The sequence below is a fragment of the Talpa occidentalis genome, unplaced genomic scaffold (genome assembly GCF_014898055.3).
Source record: "Talpa occidentalis isolate TD23 unplaced genomic scaffold, MPIMG_talOcc4v2.1 talOcc4.3, whole genome shotgun sequence".
Lineage (NCBI taxonomy): Eukaryota > Metazoa > Chordata > Mammalia > Eulipotyphla > Talpidae > Talpa > Talpa occidentalis.
This window is the reverse complement of record NW_023603184.1, coordinates 72,418,509-72,436,610: the sequence shown is the minus strand read 5'-3', so window position 1 is coordinate 72,436,610 and position 18,102 is coordinate 72,418,509. Positions and strand designations below refer to the sequence as shown.

The 18,102-nt window shown below is 34.6% G+C and overlaps 1 protein-coding gene across 5 annotated transcripts in view; it reads right to left on the bottom strand.

Moving 5' to 3' along the window:
* R3HDM1 (R3H domain containing 1) overlaps positions 1-18,102 on the bottom strand; it is a 102,823-nt gene that overhangs the window by 18,825 nt on the left and 65,896 nt on the right. For all 5 annotated transcript variants that reach the window (XM_037523279.1, XM_037523280.1, XM_037523275.1 and 2 more), the window contains 2 exons: positions 12,473-12,627; positions 9,259-9,410 (listed from right to left, as the gene is read on the bottom strand). In XM_037523279.1, the coding sequence (XP_037379176.1) occupies positions 9,259-9,410; positions 12,473-12,627 (307 nt within the window). The remainder of the gene's footprint in view (positions 1-9,258; positions 9,411-12,472; positions 12,628-18,102) is intronic.

The window sequence follows — 18,102 nt, the reverse complement described above, 5'->3', positions numbered from 1 at the left end:
GGGGAGCAGTGGGCGAGTCAGGAGAGGTCTGCTGTGCCACATGGGTTGCTCTCTGGCCAGCCGGGGGATTGAACTCATGCTGCAGTGGCTATGGACAGCTTCATAGGTTGCGTCTTAACCCCTTGCGCCACCAGGGAAGCCCCATTATTAAGATTCTAAATTATAAATTTCTCAGCCAGATCACTTATTCAAACTGACTTTTCTCTATTCCAACCTAAAAAGAAAAATTCAGATACTCAGTAGAAATATATTCAGGCATAATGTTCAGTGCAGAAGTTGCAGAATAAAGCATTCATAAATAATTTCACACATGCAAAAAAAAAAATTCAGTGACAAAAAAAATTCCTATTCTATCTCAAAAAACAAAATACTAACTTTTCTTTCAGAACCACAAGGCTTTCACCTACTGCTATTTCAGTGTTAGAAAGACCCCCAAACTATAAGCAGTGATTATTTTGATGAAGAATAATTACTTTGCAGAAAGGGCAATGGTAAGGCAGACTTTTATTTTTAAAAAAGATTTATTTTTATTTATTTGTGCATACAAGAACTGGGGTGTAGGTCAGAGGTGCAGGGGGTGAGATATTCATCAGAGACAGAGTCGGGAGGAGAACAGGCAGATCTACTGAAATACACCACTGAGGGGAGCAGTGGGCAAGACAGGAGGGGTCCGCTGAGCCATGTGGGTTAGCTCCCTAGCTGGGGATCGAACTCATGTGCAGTGGCTGGTGATAGCTTGACAGCACTGAGACTTTAACCCCTGTGCCACCAGGGAGGCCCCCAAACTTTTAAAAATTTACTTCATGTGCTTTTATATAGTTTCATTTTTAAACTAGAATTTATGCAATTTAAAAACAAAGAAAATACAATGTTTAAAACATGATTCCTAAGGAAGTTCACATATTATATGTGCTCTGAAAAATGACTTGACTGAAGCACACTAATATTTAAACAATTGCTGTCTGATGAGATTGTAGCTGATTTGCATTTTTACATTTTTATGTTTGGAAATACTTTATATTTTCAAACTTTCTACAATGACTATATATCATAGGCATAACTACAACACCATAACAAGCTAAAGAGAGGGAAGACTGTTTTGATAGATAAAATAGAGATGTAGGAGAAATATTTGGGTATTTTTCAACAATAGAAACTCACTGAGAGACTGAGGAATAGCCATATCTAAAATCAAATTGCTTGTGTATAAAGTGAAGAGCTTTTTGTATGAAGTATCACCTCTTTCCCATTCTTTTGTTAACATATCTCTTTTTATTCCCTGTATTCTTTAAAGGTAATTATCTAAACAATATTTTAGTCTAAAATATTACTATTATTCCTTGTTTCTCTTGACTTCACAAAAAAAGAAATAGCTATAGCACCATTCTCCTTTCCCACCAGATTGTTTCTGTCAATAAAACTTTATTTACTCATGAGTTCTGCTGATATATTACTACAAAAAACAGCAAACGGCTATTATATACAGAGAAGATAAAATGAATGTTTTGAAAAGACAATGCTTTACAACTAAAAGTTTTCTTAGATATTAACTTGCTTTTTAATATCAATAGAAGTGAGACTTGACCAAAAGATATGGTTCAGGGCCTCCCTGGTGGTGCAAGGGGTTATGCACAGCACTATGAAGCTATGGGCAGCCACTGCAGCCTGAGTTTGATCCCCGGCCATGTCAGCTAACCCATATGGTGCAGCAGACCTTTCCTGTCTACCCTGTTGCTCCCCTCAGCAGTGTAATTCAGTCAATCTGCCTGTTCTGCTACCTACTCTGTCTCTGGTGAATCCTCTCACCTTCTCTCCCTCCCCCACAGTGACTTACCCTAACTCTTATATACATAAATAAAATAAATCTTAAAAAAAAAAAAAAGAAATGGCTCAGATTAAGGCTTTACTTCCAAAAAATATTTCAAAGGATGGCTGAGGCAGCCAAAGAACTGAAAATGAAAAACTAGAAATTTAGAAGAAATGGATCCAAGACAGGTTCCAGAAGTAGAACAAAGAGGACATTAGAGGAATATTAGGATACAAAAATAAGCAAAGATCAGACTGGGGAGGAAAAAGGGAAAAGACTTAAAAGTAGCTTTTCTTTTTCATTATTTTATAAAGATTCTGTGAAGCAGTTTTTAGACAGTCCTGAAAAGTAAAGGTTATAGTCTTCTCAAGTTTTGCTCGCTGCACGTTTAGCCCTTTGAGATTACACATCAAAGACAAAGGTATAGTCTCCTTTTGAGTTTCAAGATAAAAATGGAAAATGAAAGACAAAGTAGGAGTAAAAAGCCACCAAAATGAGAACATTTTAGAGATATTCTCTAACCTAGATCGCTACTTTTGAAAACTCTGAAAGGATGAAATTTTCTCTTCATACAAAAACCAGAAAAATCCCATGGTTAGTTGTAAAATTAGTCTTTCTGATCAGTATATGGTTTGCTGAAAGTGACATGGCACATGACTTGTATGAGGTTATGCTAAATCTTCATAGCACACATAACAACACAAACCAATCCAAATACAAAGTTGTCTCAGTGATAACTGAAGGCTGAGGTGAAATTGAAAAAAAAAAAAAAAAAAAAAAAAAAAAAAGCACCAAAAAAAAAATCCCAAAACATTCAAATTCTACTTTTCTGCTTAAAGAGGCTCTGCAAGAAAATGAGGTTGCTAAGCAACCAAACTGAGGAAGCTATTCTCAAAAACAATGTCTCAGTGATTTTATAGACATCTTATTTCTTTTTACAATCTGGTAATGGAAAGATCATTATAGTCTATTTAGTAAAAACATAATAATGTTCAGATAGGATTCTGTAGTTTAAAGTCTTTGAACACACTTTCCATCTAACCAATTGAGATTTGTTATACTTGTTGGTGTGGAGCAATTTATGTTTTTATCTTAGGACACTGGGTCTTGGATGAAAACTTACTAATATTAGGTAATAAAGAGATATTATGATTTCCATGTAAAATATTAATGGGTTATGGCTACATGTGTACAGCTGAAGTCCAGGGATAAAAACAAGACTAGAGGGCTGGCAAGTGTAGGTCAGTGGGTTTTAATTCTTGTTGCCCCAGACATCAAATGGAGGCTTTAAAAAATGGTGCACAGGCTTAAGATGAGGCTCAGACAATGAAATGAGAATTCAAGAAGACCAGATGTTATGATCAGTATTTCAAAAGACCCTGTAAGTCATTCTAACACACTGACAAGGTTAAGAATTACTGGTAGATGATGTTAGTAAGGTAGGGTGCCAGAAATCAGAAAGTAAGAATTCAGGTCTTCAAGTTAAATGCGATGGTTAACTTTTCCTGTTTTCAGTATCTGTGTAAAATAAAAATCACATATTTTTATCCATTTCTGTAGGACACTGTGAAGACAAATGAAGTTATAGAAATTTAAAAATTGGACAAAAAATAATTTGGAAAGGGTAGTTTTGATGGCATTCTAAGCTTTCTGTAATAAAAAGTGTTCCAGTAGCAACGAAACTGAAGGTCAAGAAAACGCTGGTAATGCAGGTAGGGCTCAAACTATAATGCTAAGATTAAAGATGATAATGTGGCTAGCAAAACTCCTATCTAGACATATTCTGTTCCTTACTACCCTTAACTTATCCCTTCCTTATATCCATTTTGCACAAATATCTGTTTCTTAGGCATAAAATTAGTTTCCCATAGAAACTGTAGCTCTAGGGCCTCCTTGGTCGAGCAGTGGTTAAAGTGTCAGCACTATCAAATTATCATCATCCACTGTGGCAAGAGTTGGATCCCATCTGATGCAGCAGACCTCTCCTGTCTCTCCCACTGCTCCCCTGAGCAGTGTATTTCAGTAGATCCACCTGTTCTGTTCCCCACTCTGTCTCTGGTGAATCCTCTCATCCCCCACAACTCTACCCTACACCCCAGTTCTTTTTTTAAAATACATTTTTTAAAAATGTATTTATTTATGTATACAAGAACAGAGGAAATATAGGGTTAAGTTACGATGTGCCTTTAGTCAAAATATTTTTGTCAACTGATCAATACAAATTTGTTTTTATGTATGCTTCTATTTAAAGACACCTTATTTGGTATATATTTCTTATAACTAATTACATGTGGTATTTCTTCATAATAAAAGTTTGAGGATGGTTTACATTTTCTTGAGCTAGAGGAACTTGACCATAAATACTTTTGGCATTCAATCTCAGAATAATATGCTGTTTCTTTTTATTAGTTGTCAGCCCACTAATCCACAAACTCAGCTGCTTTCCGCTCTTTTCCCATAGCTTCATCACATATTTTAAATATTATTTTTGCACTTTCTGGAGTGCTATATTATTGATTCATTAACATTTATTTGATGGTCAACAGCAATAGATCTCATGCCTGAACACACATATTTATGCTTTAAGACACTTTACAGCTATTTAGCTCAAGAACACTTGATAGAATGGGCCTCCCTGGTGGCACAGCGGGTTGAGACCTGCGCTGTGAAGCTGTCTGCAGCCTCTACAGTGCGGGTTCAATTCCCAGCCAGCCAGGGAGAAAACCACATGGTGTGGCAGACCTCTCCTGCCTCGCCCGCTGCTCCCCTCAGCAGTGTCTTCCCCACTCTCTCTGGTGAATTCTCTCACCCTCCTGCACCTCTGACCTGTACCCCAGTTCTTGTATAAATAAATAAATAAATCTTAAAAAAAAAAAAAAAAACACTTGTCAGAACTTCAGCACTATGTTTGCGGGTCATTTTAGCAGTGAAATCACCAAGAGGGGAAAAAAAGTGCAAATATTATAGCACTGAATAGACTGAAGAGAACATTTGTTTGTAGTATGAGAGCTAAAATAAGGAAACAGAATGTCAACTTGTTTGACCTCAGTTGGTCTATGTCCAGTGACTCAAATATTTTCCTATTCTACACATGGCTGTACATGACTTAGAAAGCACTGCAAATATTTATTTTGGGATCACAAATAAATTTTAGCAAATAGGCACATTAGCAAAAACATATCCACAATGAGGGTTAATTGTATATATATTCCTTTATATAAATAACCCTGAAGAGATAATGCAATGCACTTTATTTCTCAGTTTATCTTAATAAATATACATTTCAAATAAACAGATACAATTTCATAAACCCACAAAAGGGAGTATCTTTTAAGAAGTACTGGTTTGGCACATCAGAAAAGATCAAAGATACAGATTCTGGTTACCCAGAAAGGACAAGTAATTAAGAAAAGAAGAAGTAATAATAAAGAAATTTACATCTTACTATATTTAGTCTATTTGGGAATAACACCCAACTTGAAAATATTTGCTGATATAAGGACAAATAAGTGATATCACAGCTTCTTTCAGCTTTCTTGTTTTTGCTTTTTGGGGAAGGGTCTAATCACCACAAAACAGAGTTCAGAACCAGGTTAGCATCAAAGATACTTGACCTATTAATGTTTAACTATTTTCAGTGTATTATATACATAACAATAAGGCAAGTGTATATTTTAGAGTAATTTCCATATACAAAGTCCTATACATATAATTCCTCTTACCAATCCTGTGAGGTATTTTACCTTATTAAAAATGAGAAAACCAGGTACAAAAAGACTAAGCAACTTACCTAAAGTCATAAAGACTTTAAGTCACTTTTTATTGTATTCCCAAACCCATATTCTTTCAAATCACATCATGCCACCAATAACAAATGCTTAATGGCTCCAGATTGAGTTATCTAAAAAAGTAGTTAACTTAGAATATTTCATGCCTCAATATCAGGTCAGTAAGATCTATGAAGAAGAGCCTCAAGGAACATGGATATAACTGGGCTTCTGAGTAAATGGCAGAGAACTGATCCATCAGGCATGCAGTTGTAAGTACAGTACAGTAAAACAAACAAATATAAGATGGTAGAAAAAAATCTACATCAGCTGCAATACAATATTTGAACGGACCAAATTTTCTTACTATTATTTCACACATGATATGGCCATAACAGAAGAACCAAAGAAACCCCCAGTTGTAGACATTTTAAATTTAAAAATACTCATAATTCTACTTCCTGTGTCTGTGTGCTAATCAATTCCACTCATGTTTCCGTACTCACATCTATGTTGGTATATAATCAGGTACAAGGAGAAAGGTAAGGAAGGATACAAATGAGGATAGTAACATGGGTTATTCAGCATGTGTGCATGTAGGAAATGATCCAGGCAGAAGTGGTGGAGAGAGAGAAGGCAGTTTTAGTAACAACAAAAAAATGCTTGTATGTCATGCTCCCATTTATGTAAAATTATGCTTGGAAAGAAATTAGAAAAATACACACATAAATCTCCAAACTATAATGTTCTAGACTAATATTTACTAATTTGATATTCATGATAAATTTTAAGGGAAAATATGTAAGATCATACCTATTGATTAGAATCTGAGAACCGACATGCTTGTATTTATTTATGTATATGTTTATATGGGCAAAAGGCTAATGCACACTAATTCTAATGAAAGAATACATACTAGGTCATTAACAGTGGTTACTAGGAGGTGGGGGCGGAGTGGGACAACATAATTTGCTTTCCTTTTTTACATTTTGCATTGATGGTTTCGTATGAATCAACAAGCATGTTTACTTTATAATAGAATTAAAAATGAGTTATAAGAACAAAGCAAAATTAAGACCACTAATATGTTATATAAGTAATAATTACATAGGTGCACAAACACACATGTGTAAGTTAGTCTTCCTTTTGACATTAAAGAAGTATATTCAGTATTAATTTACTAAGCTTTTACTGTGGGCCAGGACTGGTCTAGGGTCATACAAATCACCGCTATACATGTAAATACACTGAAATATGTAAGATAAAATATATAATTTATACATGCTAGTAAATCTAGATTAATGAAGGCATAGTCTCTATATATAATCTTTTAGATAGTAATTCAACAATCTGATTAATAATAAAGTTGTCTAAGTTGGAATATTATGGCAAATAAAAAAAAATCCAGAATCAGAAATACAATTTTCTGTTATATTTTAGAAAATACATTAGCGACTTACAAATGTGTTTTCACCCAAAGGGTGACATTAATTAATTCTGATTATGACTTGACTTTCTACTAAATAATGAGTCCAAAAGGTACCAGGATACAAACTGGACAGGGCACACACTCCTACTTTGTGTATAACCAATCTATTCCTCATGTTAGTAATCTGTAGTTAGAATAAATCAATACCAGTTTGCTAAATGATAACTAATTATTACTGTCAATTTATAGATAGGTTATTTCAGTTTATCTGCCTTATCTAGGTCACAGTCCTAAATTATGAGTTATTCCAAAGAATTTTTCTCGATTCAAGTTGGAGTCTGTGGGGAAATTCACTTATCTTTTAATTGCCATTTTTCCAAGCTGAACTTCAGGCCAAGGCTAGCTCTGTATTTTCCTAACAAAAGGAGACCCAGAAGGGGCCTCCCTGGTGGTGCAAAGGGTTAGGCTTCAGCACTATGAAGCTATTTGCAAATATTGCAGCACTAGTTCGATTCCAGGCCAGGAAGGTGACTCACGTGGTGCAGCAGATCTCTCTTATCTCGCCCTCAACAGTGTATTGCAATCTGCCTGTTCTGTTCCCCACTCTGTCTCTGGTGAATCCTCTCACCACCGCCCCCAACATGCTGGCCTGTACTCTAGTTCTTGTATACATAAATGAATCTTTAGGGGGAAAAAAAAAAGTAGTCCCAGAGATTAGGAATATGTATGGTTCTTTCTAAACCATAGTCATCAGCATTTACTCGACAACTTTTGGATTTTGCCATCATACTTAAAATGAGGTGGAATGTAATGGGCATTCAGAATTGTACCCTTACTTCTCAACATACTCTCAGAGCCAGTTTTCTCAGAAGTCAAGCAGAACTTGTTTCAAGTAATTAATGAATATAACAACATGGGAAAGTTTTTAAATCTAAGGCCACGTTACATAGGTTCTTAGTCTTGATCTCTGTTCTTCACAAAAGCTCCTCTGCCCAGGATGAAGGCCTACACAAGTAACTTAGATAACATGCATCTTTTGGTCTCAAGTGAGTTACTGGACTACGTAACATCTATTTCTCTTAGCTTCTGCTATATACAGGAATGGTTATTTTGGTAATCTTCCCTCAGATAAATAAGACTACATTTTGCTCAAAAAGCAGGTAATTCAGCAATTCTCACACTATCTACTTCACCTGTTTCAGACAGAATTCTGACTCTAACAATTCAGAATCTGACCTGGCATTATATAGACCACAAATTTACATAAAAGAGGCTCAGATTGAGAGTGTTTTCCCCTATTTATAGAACATAAATTCATACAAAAATTGGGAAATTTAGCGCAGTATACATTTCTATATTCACTATGTAGTACTACTCCCTCAAAAGAGCTGGCACTTACAATAATAAGAAACTGCAATACAACCAACTTATTTAAAAAGCCTAGACCTCTTCAATCAGGGACCCAGCCATTGGCAGTCACACAGCAGAAAAGGGAAAGGAAATACGTGAATTCTTCTGGGGATTGAGTATGGTTGTGACAACAAAGTAAAACGAGAACCAAGCCCCCATTTTCCCAAGCAGATTCAATAAAGCAAACATGTCAGCATTTCTTCAGCTTTAAATATCACTTAAAACCAAACCAGGATGACAACCTCTTATCAGTAATTGTAACTTAAGACCTGTCTTAAAAAGAGCAGAGGCCCCTCCAGCAAACTTACAAAGATGTCATGAGAATAAATGAAAGATTGTAGTACATTTGAAAAATGGATGAGATGTACCCAATTACTATTATTAATTTAACACTTTAGGCTTACCAAAGAAGTTTCTGCTCTTAAAAAGTTAAAGCAGCTAATAGAATACTTTATATCTTTGGTTAACAGAGGTACAATTATTTGCTTCACTTAAATGGTTCCCTCCATTTACTGATAACAATGATTTTCCCAGAGCCTGAAAAATTTCAGCAAGATGTTTTTCTATATTAAACAAATGCTCTAAACTCCAAAGTCTATGGACAGCTATAATACCATTTAGGCACATTGGAGACTGGCCCAATTTTATGCACAAGGGAGAAGATTAGACTCTCCTTAGTTTTGCAAAGGAATGCTTTGCTTATTATACTTATTTGTTAAAATATACATTAAAAAATAGAAAATATCCTCCGGTACTGCCTTGTAGGCAACTTTAATATTAACAACAGATTATAATCTTGGTAAAAGATAAGAAGCCATAGAATTAGCTTTCTCAGACATACTCACCTTAAATTATTTTGCTGGCCTGGTGGAATGACACTATAATAAACTGGCATTCCTGCTGTGGGCATAGATCCTTGATTAGACTGATTGGGGAACATAAGAGGTTGTTGATAAGTTTGATGGGCAATTCCTTGAGAACCTTGAGGCAGTGAAACCTAAAAATTGAAAGAGAATTTAAAGGGAAAAAGGTTCTTTAAAACCTTGAGAATGCTAGTATCTCCAGCCTTTATAAACTCTTCAAGTATGAGCAGTTAGAAATAAGCTAAAATTGCATTATTATAGTGCTGCATATGTCACAGCACTACATTCTTTTTTCTTTTTCTCAGCTAAATATTGTTTTGTTTTTTTTTTTGCTAATATTCATCTATTTACAGTAGGCTAGTTGCATTAGACTATTTAAATAACATGACTCATGGCCCTCAGTAAAAAGTTATTTTAAAAAAGAAACTGTTTCCAAATATGAATGACTTCTTGACATTAAAGGAGTAATATATTTTCCCTAAGAAGAAATCACTTAGGGTACCAGTGAGATACAATGGATCAGAAAGAGTAACTTTTGGCCTTAAGATGTCTACACGTGCTACTGGCTCCCTCTCTTTATTATCTATGTGACACTGAGTAAATCACTTCATTATTCTATTGCCCCAGACATCATAGGAGAGGTACTAACTCCATTGTGTTTTCTGTTTACAGGATCCAGGCACAGTAGACATTTGGTGAACAGTGGATATTCCAAACTCTTTTCTACATTATCTACACTGAAACTGTAATGGATTCCTCAATTCTCTATTTCAATTCTCTAATTTCTAGTTTCATAGAAACCACACAGGCTTAATGGAATCTTCATTTACAAGTGCAATATTAGAGTTGGGTTTTTTATGGTAATTTCAGTATATAAAGCCAACATAAAAGTTTTTGATGATGATGATGATGATATCAGCAACAGTAGTAGCAATGATAACAGCAAAAGCGATAATAATGAAAGTTAACATTATTGGGTACTTTACACGTTGGGTTCTGTTCTAAGAAATTTCTGTGTATCACGATTTCCTAACAACTCTCAGAAGGTACTTTTATCATTCCTATTTTATAGATAAACTGAAGATGAGTAACTTGCCCAAGACTGTACAGATACTAAATAGGAAAGTGTCAGGATTTGAAACCTATGCCCTCTGGCTCTAGAGCCCCAATTCTTCTGCCACTTTATTACTCTGTATAATAGGGCTCTGTGATTTATATATCAATGACTAATTTCCAGGTCTTCACAATATAACATGTTTCTGGAATACAACTATTTCTTTAATAATAGTGATTTCTTAATAACTTTCCCTTTGACTCACTTATTGCAAAGAGAAAGTTATTGATTTGATTTAGCCAACTGTATAATACAATATATTTCAGTATTTTTGTCTGTGGAAGCAGTGAAACATTCTGAGATTGTAATTTCTGACTGTATCTAAAATAATATATATGCAAGGTTGGTCTAGGGGAAAAAAAAAACATTAAGTACAAAGAAGAGAAGAAACAGTCCTTGACACTATATAGCCACAAAATATACTCTACTAAGGACAAATGATTTTTCTGGCTTATCTTTTACATAACAGCTTATCACCACCCACATTATGTACTAAATGTAATGTAGCAAAAGTATAAAATGGGTTGACATTCATCGCTTGTCAGAACAACACTTCTCATAGTCATTTACCCAGTATTACATGAAAACATGAGAAAATAACTTAAGACTTGTAAAAAAAGTATGCTATAGAAATTAAAGTAACTTTTATTTGTTCTACAACATTTTTAATATCTAGTTCCATTAAAAAAATCAAACAATAAAACTACATTATTAGAGTTAGAATTTATTTAAAAATAATTTCTCACGAGACTGAGTCTTTAAGGGTCAAGAATAGATCTTACTTATATATAATGCCTGGGCATCTAACAGATACTTAAGGTACTGGATCAGGTAGCATGACCAGAATACTTGAGGAGGGAGAGTTAGCTTTCTCAGACAGATCCTGTCTAATATCTAGTTATGGAGGGAGTAAGGAATGGGCAGTATGATGTGCTTAGGCCCAAACAGGAAGGTAAGGAGTAAAAAAAGCATGGGGGATATTGAGAGAAAACAAAGATGCAAAATGTAGTTTCAAGAATGTGTTTCTTTTTTTCTCGGCTGTTTTCTGTTATCAAGGGTCTTCAAAACTAGACATATTCTTAGTATTCAAGAATACTTGACAATTCCACATTTTACATTTCATTTTTAATTTTCTGAAGTCACAAATGGAATATGTTAGTACCTGCTCACATACTTTCACACCCCTAAAATGTCCTCTTTATGAATTTATGCCCATACTTGTCTTTAGAGCTAGTTAAAGGTTTGTATTTTTCAGAAAGATTTCTATATTAACTCCCTAACCTGTTAATGACTGATCCTTTCAGTTACTGGTGGGTAGACCATTACCAATTTGTTTACATGTGTTTCAATAAAATACAAGCAACATTTATCTCACAAAACAGTATTTTTACCTTTTTGGGATGAATGAAAATGATTTTTGGATTCCCTAACATAATACTTAGCTATGAAAAACCACAAGTCTAATAAAACAAACCCATTTGCAAGTTATTCCCAAAAGATAATGATCAAACAAATTTCTGAAATGTACCATTTTATACTAAAGATATCACACTTATTTATTACATGATAGGCATTTCTACTTTAAAACTAAATTGTAATCCATGATAAAGCATTCTTTTGGGATTAAGGAGGAGGGAATATCACTTCCAGCACTGGAAATTGCACATTCTTTATTCTATAAACACCGATTTATCACCTGTACTCTAACTCACTATTTCAAATACCTATCTCCACTTCTATTTTCCCCTCTCATTACACTCTTCCCTCCTTTCTAAGGAGTTGAAGAATAGAATAAGATACTTGTTTATATACTTATATACAGATGGAAATATAGACACTCTCAGATAACATCTACTTGCCAATATCAATATGGTTCAGGTATTTTTTCCTGAAAATTATGTGAATAATAAAGCAATAAAATGAGGGTAAAACAAAGCTGCTGTGACTAATAAAGTTAGTCACATAACACATTATGTATTACAAAAACATTTTTCCTATAGTAAAAGAAAAAGGTGTGTTGTAGATATCTATACATTTTATTCAAAATCACCTCTACCAAAGTAGGTAAGATTAAAAACATACCTGATAGGATGGCACTGAAGGATAGGGGATCACCACTCCCTGGATCTGATTTCCAATGCTGTTGGGTTGGCCACCAACCAGGCTCTGACTCTGAGGTTGCTGAACTCCAACTATTCCTTGGTAGTTTTGCTGCTGGTTGGGCATAACTTGATAACCTGTAATGGTATACTGAGTTAAATACTGCTTTGAATTTAATTTATTTCACCTAAGAAGATGCTTCTGTATTTTAAGCAAGCACTTTATATCCTAAAATGACAGAGTTTTGTTTAAAACAGCAAAATTCAAAAATCCTTGGAGAGCTAGTATTTAAAAGGTTTACAGTTCAGTTAACACAAGTCAGGTACATTATTTTTGCCTTTTAAAAACACATTCAAATAAAATTCGTATATAAAGGTGTCTTTTGCAGTTCAGGTAACTGGTAAGGTCACAGACTTGGTTTATACGAGAATAGACAATCCTACTCATGGTCTATTTAAATGTATTATGACATTAAGTTTCTGGGAATGAGGACAAGCTATATAACATGTGGGGTCCAGTGCAGAGGGAACATGCAGGGCCTATTATTTAAAAATAAGTGAGAATTTTTGATTTGGTAATAGCAAAAGATTACATCAAGCACTGGGCCTTGTATAACTTCCAGAGGTTCCATGCCCATTAAGCTGGCCCTTCTAGAGACTCCCTCCTCTCCAAAGGAGGAAGGGGGAGGGGCTTTTATAGAATGGTTGCATGTTTAAAAAAATAAAACAAAGTATTAATCCTTACACTAGGAATGTACCAAGGGCTCAATGAAAATGCAGCTTATTTAACACTTTTAAAGGTTATTTCCTTAATGTATTAAGGTCATTTGACAAAGAAATAAATCCTTAAAGAGCTAAGTAATCTGCCTGAGGTCACAAATGAAACACTTAAGTGACAGCCCCTCCCTAAGCTGAAAGCACTGTTGGTAAATTTAAGCAGACTGTTAAGAGTACAAATTTATTTTTACTAAGTAAACTTATCAATAGTTATTAAGATCCACATAATAAGCTTTGAGTAGTGAATATGAACTCTATTTTGTCTCCTCCCTAAGAGTATTCCTTGAGCTAAAGGAAGTAGCTCAAGACTTAAGTAAACTATTAGAAGCTACCACAAATCTTTTTTAAGAAGCCAGATAAAAACAATTAACTATCCAGATTCAGGGTAAATGAAGTTTCAATAAGGATGAGCCAAACTATAGCACTATCTATACAAGTTTCTACAACCAAAAGGTCAATGAAATGATTCCTCTGACCACATCATAAATCTATTTTGCTCTCTTATAAATGTCAGAAATCATTTCCAGCCTTATTAATCCTTAAAGTAACAGAAGCAATAAAGATCCCATGTCAGGTATTGATGATTGTTGATAGTAGCAACACTGTAGTTACTTGGAAGCCTCTGCTCAAGGACTAAATTAAATCTAGCATTAACTGTCTTTACAGACAAAGTTTATTTCGAACTAAACAACATATTAACAACAAAGTGAAAATATAATGAATTCTTTAACAATGAAGGATTTAGTAAAATTATGCTATGTCTAAGGCAACAGTGTTTTTATGGTCATGTCTCACATGACTTCTCAACAGTCTAACTTTGTACAAAAAAATACATTTCCTTCATTATTTATAATAAAGAGACTGATGTTGTTTCCTAGACTTTCTCCCGATGAATTTTTCTGTGAACATTTAAACTTATAGGTAAGTAAACGAAGAGAATAAACTTCTTTCTTACTCTTTAGTCTAACAATTAACATTCAATCCCTTTTTCAGTCTATCAAATGACAAATATTTCAAATCTATTTCTAAAATTCCAAAATGTGTATGCTGACATTTTCCACCCCTAAGAAAATAAAGGGTAGGCATAGAAATGGTATGTGAGTAAGACCTTTTAAGGTGATGGAAATGATACACACACATGCACACACAAGCATACTCTATAGCATTAGAATGTTTTTTAATGAATTTATTTATACCTTCATTCATTCATTTAAATGAGGTAACATTAGGATCCTCCCTATTAGGTATTGCCACTGTAGTAGTATCAGAATTTGAGTTCAGCTCTTCTTACATTTGTATTGAAGGTAATTTTTTACACTGGACTTGTCACAACTGCAGTCCATTAAATTGAAAAAGAGAAACGTGGATACCTGGGAGAACTCACTGTACTATAAAATCTGACTCAAAAGAGTTTAAAGTAGTCACACCCTTTAAAAACCTTCAAGTGTTTTTCATATTGCTTGTGTTTGTACTTCATTCAAAATATACTGAAGGCTACAGTGGCCTTGAAATAAAACTTTGGGAGGGGAAAAAAAGAGTCAACTTATGTATAAATGTGGGTCTGATTTGTTCATTTAAATTACTAAATTTTGGATATCAACTTTGTATGCCACTTGCCTAAGATTCTCTCCTACGAATAAAAAGTCTGACTCAGAGAGTTTCAATAAGTAGCGACAGACTGTATGTTGTAGTAGTCGCATGTAGGCTCACTTGGACACAACCTCATGGAATCTGCACCAGTAAATTTCTAATAGTATTTTAGATTCCTTACTGTTGCCTAATTTCCATTAACAACCATGTCTATTAAAAAGTGTATATAGCTATATATGCATGTATCAATGCAAACATTATATACATTGAGAATTTAACAACATAACATGTACTCTAAAAATCTGACTCTCACCTCTTGCACCCAGTCAACTGTTACAGAGGGTAGTGAAAAGGACATTGCAAGCTCAAAATGTGTATGGTAGGTGATAAAAAGATGAGTAAAATATGGTTTCAATTTTGAAATTAGGTGTCCTTAGTTATGATACCACATCAAAACAGCAGTGTAAGAGGGAGAAATCAATCCTGATGTAACAGTGACATTGTGCTTGGACTTAAAAAGGAAAGAACATTCTAGGAAAAGGTCAAAGTCTTGAAAAGGTGAAAAAGGAATTCCATGTTTGAGGAATAGGAAATAGCCAGGAGTGGATGGATATTGCTGGGAAAATGAAGGTACAACAGTATGGTGGAGAACTGGAGGTTTTATAAGCAGAAGAGTGGTAAGAACTAACAGGAAGTTCTAGATTTTAAAGACAATGAAAGCAGAAAAATGACTAATAGTGGTCTTCATTCAGAAGTAGCATAAATAAACTGGGAACATACTCTTAAATACAGTGTAACTACTAAAATTAAGAATGTCAAGAATTTCAAAAAGTGTTCCCTAAAGAAACTCCCATACAAATCTTTGCATAATTTTGTTCATACTATTACTGTACATCTCTTAAAACTCTATAGGTAATATGAAACTGTTCTTTTTAAATTATTATCTCATGATTTAGCTATGTTTTAAAAAATCTGATAAGGTGTGTTTAAGGGTAAGGTTGGAAACTTTAACATCCTCCTATTTAAAAAAACAACAAACTCATATCAGCTATCATACAGCTTAGTCGAAAAATAGACACTCACTCAATACTTATGTTTATTGAGTAACAGGGAAAAAACATATTCTTAACAGGCTGAAATAAAATAATATATGCATCTACAAAAAAACCAGAAGCTGATTATGTGCTGACAGGCTGATCAGGAATGGTCAGTTTCTTGTTTCATACTTTTAGTAAATAGCTTCTAATAGTAAAGTTGAACTAGTTTTAAGGCAACGAGTTTATAATAAAGTGAAACACATTTAATTGCCTTTTCACTGAAATGAAACGTAATTCCATAAGTACAAGTCATCTCAGTCTGGAATTACTGGGTCACTCATTGAGTTTCTCAAAAAAATTCATAGCAGCTGAACCACAGATTTCATATAATTAACCTCAACATGCTTACTTGATAAGGAAGAACATATAACAGTTTTAGTTTATATCTCTGATGTAAACCTTGAAATGATTTTTTTTTTTTTTTTAAAGGAGAACTCTTGTTTTTGTTTGTTTATTTATTTATTTATTTATACAAGCACTGGGTATAGTCAGAAGCGCGGGAGGGTGAGAGAATTCACCAGAGCCAGAGCGGGGAGCAGAGCAGGCAGAAGGACCGAAGTACACTGCTGAGGGGAGCAGCAGGAGGCAGGAGAGGTCTGCGCGCCATGTGGGACCCTCCTCCGGTGGCCTGGGAGCAGCTGAGGATCGAACCGGCGCTGCAGAGGCTGCGGGCAGCTTCGCAACCCAGCGCTCAACCGCTGGGCCACCAGGGAGGCCTGAAATAATGGTTTTATTTGGGCATTTCTGAAAAAATACTGGACAATAAAAACACCTTGAAAAAAGCTGTATTTGATTATAAGATAAGCTTTCATGGCAAAAAAATTTTTTAAAGTAGAAATAAATGAAAAAGTCACTATGGAAAAAATAATTTGTATAACATTTAGATAAGCTCATTTATATATTATATCTATGGTTAGTTTTCTATCAATAAATAGGATGCATATATAAAATTTATAGAAGTAGGGTCATATGACACACACTATTTCAAAACCTTTTTCCTTGTAATGTTTCCATAGCTTATCAACAGGGCTTTTTAAAAAAGCTATAGGAAGGAAATATTTTCTTACAGTACATTTAGACTTCAAGTTAAACAATCAAAGAATGAGAAAAGACCTCAACTGATTCAAATTTTCTACTGCACTTGAAGGAAGGAGTCAGGTGTCAAGAAGGTAACAAAACAAATTATGTATTTCAGTTTCCTGTGTCGACTTTGGTATTTAACCTCACCACAAATTTAGTCCAAAATTCCCATGCCTTTCCATTTAGAATACTACAGAATTAACATTTCTTGGATGGCATCACAATTTAATACTCATAGCTAACATTTATATAACGTTCACTAAGTTTCAGGTAGTGTTCTGAGCACTTTAATTAGGCTAGCTCATTTACTGCTCACAGTCTTATGAAGTAGGTACCATTATCAGCCCCATTTTCTATATAAAGAAACAAAAATACAGAGAGGTTCATACTTTGTCCAAGGTCACCAGCTATTAAGTGTTATAGCTGGGATTTGTACATAGCAATCTGATTCTAAACTTTACTTTTCTCAGAGACAAGTGTTGAAGTAGAGAATATTATAGAAATACTGCTCAAATAAGCACAACACTAAACACCCGACTCCATTTTCTGAGAATTCTGGTTAATGAAGACTGATTTTTTTTTGAAAGATTTATTTATTTTTTGCATACAAGAACTGAGGTGTAAGCCAAGGTGTGTGTGTTGGGGGGGTGAGAGGATTCACCAAAGAGAGTGGGAGGAGAACAGAGAGATCTATGGAAATACACTGCTGAGGGGAGCAGCAGGCGAGGTAGGAGAGGTCTGCTGAGCCATGTGGGTTGCTCCCTGGCCGGGTGGGGATCAAACTCATACTGCAGTGGCTGGCAATAGCTTGATAGCACTGTCTTTAACCCTGCACCACCAGGGAGGCCCTAATGAAGACTTACTATAGTTTAACACACCTAAGTCTCAAGATAAAAATTTAATTATAGACAGAGGACAATTATAAATAGTCTATCAACCAGAAAACCCTTCCTCATTTAAAGAGTATTTGTGAGTATAAGCATTGTTATCCAAAACAGAAATCAGAATGAAGAGTTGTTAAACCTTTTGTCCAAATAGCAGCCACATGAACTTCGGGGGTTAAAAAAGA